At 41.8% G+C, this 14,592-nt stretch overlaps 1 protein-coding gene across 2 annotated transcripts in view; it reads left to right on the top strand.

Moving 5' to 3' along the window:
* SORCS2 (sortilin related VPS10 domain containing receptor 2) overlaps positions 1-14,592 on the top strand; it is an 863,802-nt gene that overhangs the window by 718,796 nt on the left and 130,414 nt on the right. For both annotated transcript variants that reach the window (XM_063457743.1, XM_063457741.1), the window contains exon 8: positions 296-385. In XM_063457743.1, the coding sequence (XP_063313813.1) occupies positions 296-385 (90 nt within the window). The remainder of the gene's footprint in view (positions 1-295; positions 386-14,592) is intronic.

Here is a 14,592-nt window from a genome sequence, read left to right as displayed (position 1 = left end):
AATTACAAAACAAAGTCCTGTAAGAATTTCATTTATATTTTTTTCTTCTGTAATTTCTCCTGCTTTTGCATCAATTTATTTTATAAAATAATCCTCTGATCATATGAAATCCTATTCAAGGTGGTGGTATGTATGTGCATTGCAGCACAATTTATGTTCTCGTCGTAATTGTTCTTCATTATTCTACCATACAAAGAAAGCTTTCAGTCCCCTGTGCATATTATTTATTACATTATACCTTTATCATGATAATAAAGGAAATAAAACCATAAAATATTTCTCATTTAATTTGCAGACAACATCAGGGAACCAGAGTAAATACTATGTATCCTACCGGCGAAATGACTTTGTGCAAATTAAGCTTCCAAAATATGCCCTACCACAGGTAAGTAAAAGGAACCCTTAGAAATAATATATTATATGACATCAATGGTATTGAATTGTGTTTTAGATGTTGAGTAATTTTAATAAGCTAAAGAACTCAAATGTATACCTACCAACATTCCAAATGGAGAAAGGGGGACATTTTAATATTGGGGGGAAGGGTGAAGGGGGAATGGCCAGAGGCCAGAGGCAGGGTGAAGGGGCAGGTGAAGGGGGAATGGCCAAGTGTGGCCAGAGGCAGGGCTGTTCTGAGAAATTTTAGGTGGCCTTTTAAAAATGTATGGAACTAAAATGTAAATTAAAATATGAACAATGTATCTTAGTTACACGGATTGATTTCTAAACTCTTTTTTTTTAGTTTAAATATGCATGTTTGTGTGAATTATTGCTGCGGAGCTCTGTTATATACTCAGACACAACAACAATATGGAGCTTCTAGAAAAGGATGTAAAAAAGGGACATTGGGTTTTGGGTCCAAAAAAAGGACTGTCCCTCCTAAGTAGGGACACTTCGAAGATATGCAAATGCACTTTCTACCTTTAAGATGATTATCTGAGATTTCATACAGAAGAGATGTGTCATAATTTTAGTTATGGACTGTAATTTTGGGTTGGTTTGTTCTAATTTGCAAATGGTTTAGTTTCTCTCTTAAATGGCACAAGTTGGCTAAAACTTATTTGAGATATGAGTGGAGACTAACCGAAGGGCAACAGAATTTTTGATCCAAGTGTTTTCATAAAATCTGTTATCGCTAATCCTTCCTCCTCATGTCTAACTGAAGTCTACCTGCTCACTGTCACTAAATAACTTTTGATATCCCGCTGCTCAAAAATATATATTTATTTACATAATTTGTCTTGATATGAATCCATCCACACTTCTTATTTAGGCCTGCTGTCTTATGAAATGAACCTGTCTAACTACACCATATATCCACAGTCCATCCTTCTGTTTCTCTGTCTACATAATCATGGCCCCCCTGCCTTACCATATGAATTATTCTCTAAGTATATCATATCTGCTCCCTTGTCTTCTCCTATCGTCTCTACTCTGTGCTCAATCCTGGCTTCCATCTTATCCTGTCTTTCATTGTCTTGGTTTATCCCACATTTTCATTCTAGCTGTCTGTCTCCATCCTTAATCACTACCAGGGTTTCTGGACAATTTAGTCCCTTTTGTCTCTCTATATATTTTTGCTGGTTTACCTTCTCATCCTTGTCCGGAAAATTTCTTTAAATTAGCTCTCATTCTCTTTGTAGTCTTTAATGGAGATATTGTTTAACTAAAATATATTTTACTGATGATAAACATTTGTGTAAATCTGTGCATTTTGAGTTGTCCGTGTATATCATTAAAATATTTACAAAAAACATACACTTTATAATAGTGAATCAAAATAATTCTTATATTTAGTATGTTCTATATTTTACAAGCACTTACACTGTAATATTGTATTTTATATAAGTAAACAATACCTAAGTATTGCCATTTTCATAATGTACCTTTGACCTACTCATGGTTAAATTAAATGTCCTACATTACCTGTGTGCACCTGTAGGTTATGGTAGTTTACAGAGAATTTCTAAAAGTACATACTGGAGAGAAAGCAGAAAATGTGAATATTTGAAATTGCATCTAGTTTGAAATGATTAGAGAGGTATGTGCTACAGTTATTTTTACTTTACAGAACTGTGACAAAAAGTATTTTACAAAGGATGAATTGGCAGAGTTATATTGATACCGGAGAAACTGACGGAAGCCAAGCACAGAGAGATGGACACAGGTTTCTTCAGGAAGGAAGAGATTCTTTATTCGGTTCACCGATCGGGACTCAGAGGGACTAATGTCACCAAAATACAGCAAGTTCTGAGCCCCGGACAATAGTGCAGGCTCCTTATATAGGCACATAACTCCTCCCATATTAAGCTCCACCCGCACATTCTCTTGACCAATCAATACAAATAAGAATTAACTTCCTGCTTGACCGCATGGCTTGTCCAGCACAATGGAGGAGGGGAATACTACATCCTGTATTCTTGCACATGCTCCGTACACTACTGATCGTATCTTGCCTCGTGCAACCAACTGATCGATACGTCAGCATATGCACGTACACATGCCACGTGGTAATCTCGGCCTACTAAATTTATTTTTACCGAGATTCCACCACATTCCCCCCTTTGATGCCTCTTGATATTTCACAATTACTTGAGGCTTCACTTAACCTTGGTTTGCATACACCGCAAGTTACCATGAACCAGACCAGACTTGTCTATGATGTGAATCCCTCAACACTCATCTTCCTGCATTGGTTCTCCCTGATCTAGAGCCTTATATTTATAAATTGCCATTATCTGTGCTGCAGCCTTCCTCTCTGCTATATTTTCTATCAGGCTTTGCACAGACCTAATTACTAAGGGGATAAGACATGGCAGGAGTAGACACAACATTAAAATCAGTAGGACTCCACCTACCAATGCCTTAAGCCCTCCAAACTGCTCATACCAGCTACCAAACCAACTACTTGGATTATACCCTTTCCATACCTGAGTAGGCACATGCGCTAGTTTAACCATATGGCTAGTAAGCTCAGCTATTGCTTGTCCTTCGTCATCTATTTGAAGACAGCAATTGCTCAGGTTAAACTTCCCACATACACCTCCCTCTACTGCCAATAGGTAATCCAAGGCTAATCTATTTTGGTACACTGCTGTCCTCATCCTGGTATTATGCTTCGCTAGAAGATTGAGCGCTTGTGAGGTCTCATTAGTAATAATCTCAACCACCGCCTGTAATCTTATAATACGGTTGAGCATATAAATTGGGGTTCTATAACCAAAGGTACCATCCTCTGCCCACGTGGCTGGCCCATAGTAATCTATAATACGCTGGGGAGGCCATTCATCATCTTCCCAGGCGCCTATCTCTATGGGTCCCCTTTTCTTCCTATGATTCACATCATACACTTTAACACCTAAAGTCTCACCTGTTTCGATAGGTAACAAGAAGAAGGATGGTTTGAGCATACCCAACACACATGCCCCTTCCCAGTCCTGTGGCAACTCCGAATAGGCTTTCTTACCACAGATCCAGTACAAATTTGCTGGGGCTCTCCAACTAGATGTGATGGATAAATCAAACCATACGTCCTTTAAATTGGCATATCTTGCAAACGGGTTAGATGGTTCTGAGACATTTGAAGCCGACCACCAAGTTGTATTCTTTGTATCATCATCATAAGCTTTTTGCCCTAGACAAGTTAACTCTCCTACAGAAGTATTATACATCATTCCTTTCCTCGCTATGCAAACATAACCTATGATGGAGGTCTTTAATCTCCACTCAGATTTACCTCTAACACTCATCTGATAATCGGCTTGTGAAGATATTAATTGGTCAACTGCCTCAGAACCGGACATTACCTCCTTTGCTTCCCAAGGCCATTGGTCTCCCATGTTAGTACCTCCACACACATAGCAGTTGGTAACATTAAGACTACCGGCAATACTTTCAGCTAAATCAATGAACAGGTTTTTAGCATTATGGGGGATCTTATTATCTATACTCATTTCTTCATAGAAGGAATGGTATACCTGATGAGTTTGGGAGGTTACCGTATCAGTCCCTATAAATAATATTGTCCCAGGGTCTAAACCCGTCCCGTATATTTGAAACCCAAATAAATTACCATATTTATCTAAGAACTTGTCAGGGTTATTTATAAGAATATGGACCGGATTGCATTCCATAGACTTACAGTATGGATTGGTAGGCAACTTAGTCACAATCATGTCCTTGTCTGCTGTCTGTCCCCAAGTTGCCCACCCCACACAAGACCAATATGGGCAAAAGTTATAATCTCTATTTGGGCATCTAGGACTCACATACTTATTTTTACTGCTGGGACAAATATATTTATCGTTAGACCCATACGTTCTCTCCCATCTAAGATCCCCACATACATTCCACGGCTTTCTACCACTTGATATCGCCTTACACGCATCAAATAGCAGAACTCCCGAAGAATGTACGGATTCTAATACCGTTTTGTTTATTAGGGTCCCCTGAGGATCTCCATTCCTGAGAGTCAACCAAATTGTACGGGGTTGATACTCTGGACTGAAGCACTGAGGTTCTCCTACTCCTAAATGGCACACACTATATTCTATATTTAAGTATCTACATCTTGATACATCTCCTTTACACTCGTATTGCGAATGCCAAATTAGGGTCTGGGAAATATGGTTACCTGTTCTTGTAGTCTTAATGCATACCTCACAGCTAGGAGTGTCGGTACCTCTACCTTCCTGAATATAAAAATACACATATAAAAACATTATCAGAAACACATCTTTCGTCGTCATCCTCAGTCTTCGTCCGTGCGATGGCACCTCAGCTTCCAGGATGTAAGGGCTGCAGGGAATGGAGTTCTGCTCGTCTTCACAGGGGTCCCTTCGAGACTTTTCCTGGCTTTTAAACTACACGTTGGTGAGCGGACAGGCTTTATTATGGCCTTCTCACTCACTTACCAATCTCTGAAACAATAAAATTTGTAATCCACAAGGTTCCTCATCACTCCGACTGAGTCGTGCGCTTTAACCGGATCTTGCAGGGATTCTCTGGATCTACTGTAGCTTGCCAAGAATCGACCGCTGCTGGTTTAACCCTGGAGTGATGTATCCACGGAGTCACTTCGGCCACTTTTATCGCTGTAGGGGTAGACAAAAGAACAATATAAGGATCTCTCCACTTGGGCCCTAACGGTACATTATTCCTCTCTTTAATCCACACTTGGTCTCCTGGGTGGTAACTATGAACTGGGGGATAAATATTCACAGGTAATCTATCTTGTACCCATTTCTGTACCTCCTCCATAGTCTTACCCAACTCTACAACCTGCTGCCGGGTAATTCCTTCTCCCAACTGACTCAAATCCCCCCTTAAGTTACCAAGTACGGGAGGTGGTCGCCCATACATGATTTCAAAAGGAGAGAGGCCCATCCTTCTGGTAGGTGTACTGCAGATTCGCAATAGAGCTATGGGCAAAAGAATGTTCCACTTAAGTTGGGTTTCCTGACACATTTTAGCCAACTGGTTCTTAATAGTTCTATTCATTCTCTCTACCTTACCAGAACTCTGAGGTCTATATGACGTATGAAGCCTCCACTTTATACCAAGCATATGAGTCAGTTGTTGTAGGCACTGATGAACAAAAGCTGGACCATTGTCCGATCCTATAGAGCAGGGTAGTCCATATCGGGGTATTATTTCTCGTAACAGGAACCTCACAACTTCTCCTGCTTTCTCTGTACGAGTAGGACATGCTTCTACCCAGCCTGAATAGGTGCACACAACTACTAGTAGGTAGCGATGTCCACCAGATTTAGGCATTACTGTATAGTCAATCTGTAGATCGGACATGGGGAGTCCCCCCATAAACTGAACTCCTGGTGGCTTTACTGGTCCTTGCCTTGCATTATTTTTAGCACACGTTACACATCTTCGTACAATGGCCTGAGTCAAGTTGGACAATCTTGGTATGTAGAAATGTTTTCTGAGAGATTCTTCTGTGCTGTCTCTCCCAGAATGTGTCCTGTTGTGATAGTTTTGGACAATTTCTACCGATAGTGATGCTTGAATAACTATTCTCCCATCTTCTAACTGATACCATTTGTTCTCCAAATACTTTCCAGGTTCAGTCTTTAACCACTCCTCTTCTTGAGCTGTATAAACTGGAGTCCATTGAGACAGTGGAGTTGGTATAAGAGCAGCTATATGCTCCACATATTCCTGTCTTTCTGATTCAGCGGCACGCTTAGCTGCATTATCTGCCATCCGATTTCCTTTGGTTACATCACCATCTCCTCTCAGATGCGCTCGACAATGTATGATACCGACTTCTTTCGGTTCCCATACTGCTTCCAATAGTTGTAGGATTTCAGCTGCGTACTTGATTTCTTTGCCCTCTGAATTCAATAGTCCTCTTTCTTTATACAAAGCTCCGTGGGCATGAGTGGTTAAAAATGCATACTTGGAGTCCGTGTAGATGTTCACTCTTAAACCTTCAGCCAATTGTAACGCTCGGGTCAGTGCTATCAATTCTGCCTTTTGTGCTGATGTTCCTTTTGCCAGTGGTCGAGCTTCTATCACCTTGTCTATTGTTGTTACTGCATATCCTGCATAGCGGATCCCTTCTTTCACATAACTACTGCCGTCAGTGTAATATTGAACATCGGGGTTCTGGATGGGAAAATCACGAAGATCTGGTCTACTTGAGAATACTTCATCCATCACTTCCAAACAATCATGTTGACTTTCAGTAGGTTGTGGCAAAAGGGTAGCTGGATTTAAGGTATTTACAGTCTCTAAATGCACTCTTGGGTTTTCACACAACATTGCTTGATACTTGGTCATACGGCTGTTACTAAACCAATGATTTCCTTTGTAATCCAACAACGTCTGTACTGCATGTGGAACTCGTACATAAAGTTCTTGACCCAGAGTGAGTTTATCGGCTTCAGCTACCAGCAGGGCGGCTGCAGCTACGGCTCTTAGACAAGGTGGAAGTCCGCTGGCCACTGCATCCAATTGCTTAGACATATAGGCAACAGGTCTTTGCCATGATCCCAAGTACTGTGTCAATACTCCCACAGCCATTCTTCTTTGCTCATGTACATACAGGTAGAATGGTCGTGTGTGATCAGGTAGACCTAATGCTGGGGCACTCATCAAAGCCTTCTTCACATCTTCAAATGCCGTTTGTTGTTCTTGAGTCCATAAGAAGGGGTCGTGCTCTGTACCTTTGATAGCTGCATACAGAGGTTTTTCCAGTATCGCGTAACTGGGAATCCATATCCTACAGAAGCCTGCTGCCCCCAAGAATTCTCGCACTTGTCTTCTATTCTTGGGTATCGGTATTTGGCACACAGCTTCTTTTCTCTCTGGCCCCATAATTCTTTGACCTTCAGAGATATGGAATCCCAGATATTTGACAGTTGGCAAACACAACTGAGCCTTCTTTCTAGACACCTTGTATCCTGCCTTCCAGAGAATGTGGAGTAGATCGTGTGTTGCTTGCTGACATATTTCCTTTGTAACTGCTGCTATCAACAAGTCGTCTACATATTGTAACAATACACACTCTCCTGGGGTGGACTCGAAATCCAGTAGATCTTGACTTAGAGCTGAACCAAATAGGGTAGGTGAATTTTTAAACCCTTGAGGCAGTCTTGTCCAAGTCATCTGGCGTTTTGAGCCCGTCACAGCGTTTTCCCATTGGAAAGCGAAGATACATTGGCTTTCTGCGGCAATTCGGAGGCAAAAGAAGGCATCTTTGAGGTCTAAGACTGTAAAATAGGTTGCCCCGCCCGGAATTAAAGCAAGCAGGTTATACGGATTGGGTACAACTGGATGTATACTATCATTGGCTGCTCTCAAGTCCTGCACAGGTCGATACTCATCTGTACCGGGCTTTTGAACAGGCAGCAATGGGGTGTTCCAGGGGGAAGTACAGAATTTTAGGATACCATACCGTATGAACTTATCCAGATAAGATTGAATATTCTTCTTAGCCTTCTGCGGGATGTGATATTGTCGTAGGCTTACTGGATAAACCCCAAGTTTTAGTTCGATTTTAATAGGTGGAACATTGCGGGCCAGTCCTGGTGGGTTGTTCTCTGCCCAAACTCCTGGTATGTTGAATAAGGATTCATAACGCCTAGGGTTTTGGCTAGTCAACGCTGTATAAAGTCGCCACTCTTCTTCCTTTGGTACGGATAATGTCATAATACCTGAAGGTCCATTAAACTTTAAGGATGTTGTTCCGTTTGATAGGAACGTAATCTGTGCTTGTAATTTGGAAAGCAAATCACGTCCCAACAATTGGACTGGACATTCAGGCATGTAAAGGAATTGATGTTTTACTACGTGGCCTCCCAATGTACAGAGTCGACTTTTAAGAACCGGTTTTGCAGCACTTCTTCCAGTTGCTCCTATTACGGTAATAGTTCTTCCAGATGGAGGAGCAACTAGGTTAGTCACCACCGAATGTTCAGCACCATTGTCGATCATGAACGCACTCCTTTTTCCCCCTATTGATACATCCACCATAGGCTCCGCTCGACCAAGGGGGATGGAGCCCGGTCGGTATCAATAGTCCTCCATGACCGTGTCAGCCAATCCTACGAAGTCCCTACCTTCTCTATCGCGGGACCTTTGCGCTGCTGGATAGTACCTATCCTCTCTTACACTTCCTCTATTTCCATTACTTCCTCTATTACCATTACTCCCTCCGGGGCCTCCTCTACCTCTCGCTCTGCCTCTAAAGTTTCCATAACCTGCCCTGGGTGGGTCTCTCTCATACTGCTCTCTTTGCGGACACTCGCTTCTCCAATGCCCTTCTTCTCTGCAGTACACGCACTGATTCCTACTCAGGGGCTCCCTATTCCACCTACTATCGCCTCTATCTGGGCCCCGTCTATCTACGCCTGCGATCGCTACCGCTAGCATATCAGCCTTTTTACGCATCTTGCGCTCTTCCTCTTTCTTACTTTCTGACTCCCTATTCATGTACACCTTATTTGCTACCTCCATTAGTTGGGTGATGGGCATTCCTGCAAACCCTTCTAACTTCTGTAGCTTGCGCTTAATATCTCCGTAAGCTTGGCTGACAAAGGCAGAGTTTACCATTCGGGAATTATCAGCGTCTTCCGGATTAAAGGGGGTATACAAGCGGTATGCCTCCAATAATCGGTCATAAAAGACACTGGGCGCTTCATCACTTTTCTGATTTACCTCAACTGTCTTCTACATATTAATGGCTTTCTTCCCTCCGGCTTTCATGCCAGCAATTATAGCGTCTCTATAGGCTTTTAGTTGACGCATGTCTGCGCCATTAACGTTCCATTCGGGATCGGTATTAGGATAATGCGTTGCGGCCCATGCTGCTGGATTGGCTTGATTTAAAGTATGGGCTTCTTCCTCTAGCGCTTTAATGGCCGCTTGGTTAATCCTAGTCCTTTCCTCATTATTGAACAATGTCATTAATAACTGCTGGCAATCAGCCCATGTCGGATTATGTGTCTGAACTATCGAGGTGAACAGATCAGTCATAGCTTGTGCTTTCTCAGTGTACGAGGAATTGTGGGTCTTCCATTTCAAGAGATCGGTAGTCGTGAACGGGACATATACGAAGACTGGGTCAGCATATACCATTTGACCTGCGGCATCGAGATAGGCTGGCCCAGGATTCAAACGAAGAGGCATCTGATAATGTTTGGGTTGTTGGGTACCGGTCAGTTGTCTGGTTAGTATAGGGCTACGTGGAGGGGCGTCGGTTAGAGGTTCCGGTCGGGGGGTAGTAAGACATGAGGATGTAGAAGCTTGATTTTGGGGAAGGTCGGTGAATAGAATATTCCGGGCCGGGCTAGAAGAAGCCTGACCGGAAACTTGAAGTGGCGCCAAATCAGGATAATGGGATCTAACGGGGGTTGGTTCCGGAAGGGGAGGTTTAGTATGGCGGGGGGTGGATTCTGAACCAAATTCTGTTACCAAGTGAAACGTACACAATAACACAATAAACACTCAGGGAATTCCCGTACACGCACAGCTGTTACACCAGTCACTAAGTAATCGATATTATGCCCTTTGGCGAAACTATACAGTCACCCACGCTATAATTCTCTATATATGAATTACCCGTCTATAACACACCCCAGTAACATCGTCTTTTACAAATAGTAGTTACAGTACGGTTAGCATAGGTCAAAGCACAATTTAAGGTCACAATACAATTATTAGTGGTTATGGTGTTAAACATGCAATAGACGACAATGATTAGTACTTATATACAATATCAGTAAATATACAGGGTTATGGTACCGTGCACTATAATACAGCAACACACTATTAACACTCTCGCTAGACGGCTGAGCTCGCGCTATCTAACAAGATATACACTTTACTAACAATCTTTAACACATATACAATCCCAACTAAACTATTGGCCAGTACCTTGATTGACTACCTAAAACTATCTACATCCGTTTTGGTTAGCCACACTGCCCAAGCACCACATATAGCGAACTAGAGGGCGGAATTTACAACAGAACCCTTTTAGTCTTTCTACTCTATCAATAGTCTAGTGGGTTCCAAATTTACACGCCTTCCCACTTAGCCAAGATAGGTTGAGATCTAGCAAACGATAATGTACATCAGAGTCTGCTTAGTCTCCCGGTCCCTCCGACCTAGCGAACGAATTGTACACCCTAGAACGCTAGTCTAGACAAGACACCGGTGTCCGGCTAGGGCTATTTACACAGAACTCCGCCTGACTCCAAACCAAATCAAACGGTCTTACTAAAGAGCGTTCGATTGAGCGGTGTGCCTTCGCTCCTTCCCTCCGACAGAGGGGGCAGGTTCCATACACAGATTTAAACCCCTTATGGGCCTACCGCACAATCGGTATACCCCTAGTGGGTCCGCCGTCTAAAACAGCGGTCGTCTTACCTCCTCGTTCCTGAACCTGAGTTCACACTCATCGACGGGGACACCCCAGCACTTCTTACGTAGAGGCCGATGATCTCCTGGACAACAGACCAGTGGCGCCGAGACGAAGGGAGGTCCACGCAGAAGTTCAGGGGTGCAGCCGTAGAGAACGTGGGCAAAGATAGACCGTCTCACGCCTCTGCCTCTCAGCTACCGTTGAACGATGAGCTTCCCGGCCAATGCACCAAATGATACCGGAGAAACTGACGGAAGCCAAGCACAGAGAGATGGACACAGGTTTCTTCAGGAAGGAAGAGATTCTTTATTCGGTTCACCGATCGGGACTCAGAGGGACTAATGTCACCAAAATACAGCAAGTTCTGAGCCCCGGACAATAGTGCAGGCTCCTTATATAGGCACATAACTCCTCCCATATTAAGCTCCACCCGCACATTCTCTTGACCAATCAATACAAATAAGAATTAACTTCCTGCTTGACCGCATGGCTTGTCCAGCACAATGGAGGAGGGGAATACTACATCCTGTATTCTTGCACATGCTCCGTACACTACTGATCGTATCTTGCCTCGTGCAACCAACTGATCGATACGTCAGCATATGCACGTACACATGCCACGTGGTAATCTCGGCCTACTAAATTTATTTTTACCGAGATTCCACCACAATATCATACTTATAACTCGTTCGTGAAAAACATAGTTAATACAGAGCGAGATACTCGGAGGAAGATTTTCGTACTGAGTCTACAGAAAAGGCAGAATATTTATTACAACAAACCGTGTCTAATTTGGTATAGGCAGTGCTGTTTGTACCATTTTTAAAAAATATCGTTTCTTGCATTTCCAAAAAAAAAACAAAGTTAAGCAGTTAAAAGCAATTATTTTTGTTAATTCAAAAATAGTTTACATGTAGTTGCCCAATGTTAGATAGGAGGATATCCTGACATGGCAAATGTAAAACGAGATTTATCAAGGCTGAAAAGGTTGCTATTTTGGAGAGCTACATACACCCAACATTTAGAGGTATGTAACTGGTTGGTGGGCCTTCTAGGAGCCCACTAGGGGACATTGTTAATGACACAACGTGCACCACAGGTAAAACCCATAATGGGCGGACCTGTCTGAAAAATGGGCGGACCCACTCATGAAGGGGGATGTGTCAGCCTCCGGTCTGGCTCCCAACATGTTGAACTATGTAGAGAGCATTGCTAAACCTATTTGCTCCTAAAGATGCTGCAATAGGTACTGTCACTGCTATTGTTTACATAACCATTACAGACGTGTACCAGCACTGTACTGACACATGTTATTATACACATCGATAGAGACCCTATGATCATCCTTGTCAGCCTCAGCCCATGGCCATAGTGGCACAACGGGCATTTGTCCAGCTTTCCCAATGGCCACTCCAGGCCTGATATCGCCCCATTCTTTTTAATGCAACAACATTATATTAACTCTCAAGTGACAGGCACCTTTTAAAGGGGAAGTGTCACTACTTTGGCATTTACACCATTGAATAAAACATTGAGAATCACCTTAAATGTCTGTTAACTTCTTTGTATGAGATGCTCTATTTTCTTTTAAAATTCTATTGAATATTTAGCAAATTACCGGTACATCACAACCCATTTCAGACAAGACAACAGTCAGGTCAAACATTGCGACAAAACGAGTAGGAGAAATAGATAAATTATTGCCAGGTGCAAAGGACAGAGTTCATGACAGTAATTGACAGGGAGCTTGATTTACATTTATTTACACCATTTCCTGAATAAAGAAGTGTGGATTTATTAATCTCAGTTTATTTTTTACGTCTTACAAATATATATTTCTTAAATATAAGTAAACGTGATATTATACATTTCTGGGAACTGACACTTCTCCTTTAAATCAACATTTTAAAGTGAATAGTTGAAAGAACTAATTCTTACAGTCTCAGAAATCTCATGATTTTTTTTATTTATTTTTTTACAAGTTATATGCGAAAAAAAAAAAAGAAAAAATGTTGCATTTCAAGATCTTGAACCTCGAGTGGGGCACTGGGTTTTGAAATTATTGCGCTCTTTTTTTGCTAATGCTGCAATCTCTTCACTGATGCTGATATTAAGATTGGGACACGTTGATAGTGTGAGCTGTAATTTTCATGTATTAAACCCCAGACACCAATTAGAAAGCCTCCTCTCACTAGATTTAAACCACTTTACCATTTAATTATTCAGAACGTTTGCTAAACGCTTTTCAGATATGTGTATCCTCCAGTAACTATGAAGTTTCAGCAAATGTTAAACACATTGTAACATGAGTATAAGAGTAATCACGCAGCTTTTCCAGGCCCTTCTCAAAATAAAAGGATAAAAAATAAATAATGACAGAGTTATTTAGTAAAATGCGAATTCAAAGTGAATTAAAAGTGAAAATTATATATTTAAGACCAGAGTAGCTAAATTGAAAGCATAGATGACCAAAGGGGTTCTTCACTAATGGGGCAAGACCGTCCGGCTGCATGCGGAGCCATTCAGACTGTAAACTCAAAACATTGTTTACAATATTCAATAATGTCTGGGTTTTGCAATTCAAGCAAGCCCCAATATGTGCCGGAATTTGGTCTGGATTTTAGCTGAACTGAATGCCACTGGATGCCTGAAATAGGACCCAAATGATTCAAATCCAGGCCTGGATGCTTCAAATCTGGGTCTGGATTTTAAAAAAATCCAAACTTTTTGCCCGCTCATTAATTAACCTTCATTGAAAATTATGGGACCCTATGTTACTATAAGGACCTCCCTATGGCCATATCTGTCTTGCATCAGGTGGGACATATCTAATACATATTTACTATAACCTCCCTATGGCCATATCTGTCTTGCATCAGGTGGGACATATCTAATACATATTTAAATTAAGCAACTGGGCAGACATTTCTACCCAGGCAATAGAAATTCCCCATATTGCCTGTTGAATAACAGGGGGGGGTGGCATAGTCACTTTGCGCCCCAACCCATGGGCATTAAGTGGGTAACTTTAAATAAAGTAACCACAGCTAGCAACTGTGGACTATTTAATAAAAGAAATGGGTGGGACATCATAATGTCCTCTCCTGCCACCACGCATGTTCAGCAGTTGAGACAATTATAATACTTTTTTAATAGGGAATTTACATTTTTGGGGGATAAAGAAAAGAAGAGTTATAAATAAGAAGATTCCAGAAAGTATAATTTATTTTACAGGTAATGGTTGTATTGCCACCACTCAAGGTTATCAAGTTCAAAAGGGGTAGGTAAGATTTTTTTTATTTTTTATTTTGTGGCTAAGGGATTGGGGACCCCTAGCCACCTAGGGGGAAGGGGGTGATATGCCACTATTTAGAGGCATCGGACAATGGTATGTCCACCCCCATTGTTTAATTATTTACAACCCCCCAAACACTGTACTCCTCCTTTAATATTAAAACTACCACCTGCTGCCCATGTCTGAGGTCTGGGGGGGATTCTAGGTTATATCGTAATAGCCACATATTTAACCCTTGCATTGTCAAGGGTTTTTAACTATTGGCCCACTGGCTACTAATGTGGCAAGCAGACCAATAGTACTGAAAATTATCATTCCCTTGCAAAATTGTATGAAAACATTTTGAATGTGCATCCTGCTGTCTGCATTTGGTTCGGAATTTTTAGTAAAACTGGTGCTTTGTGAACCAATC

Source organism: Pelobates fuscus, chromosome 6 (assembly GCF_036172605.1).
Source record: "Pelobates fuscus isolate aPelFus1 chromosome 6, aPelFus1.pri, whole genome shotgun sequence".
Taxonomy (NCBI): domain Eukaryota; kingdom Metazoa; phylum Chordata; class Amphibia; order Anura; family Pelobatidae; genus Pelobates; species Pelobates fuscus.
This window is presented reverse-complemented; position numbering and strand designations above follow the sequence as displayed.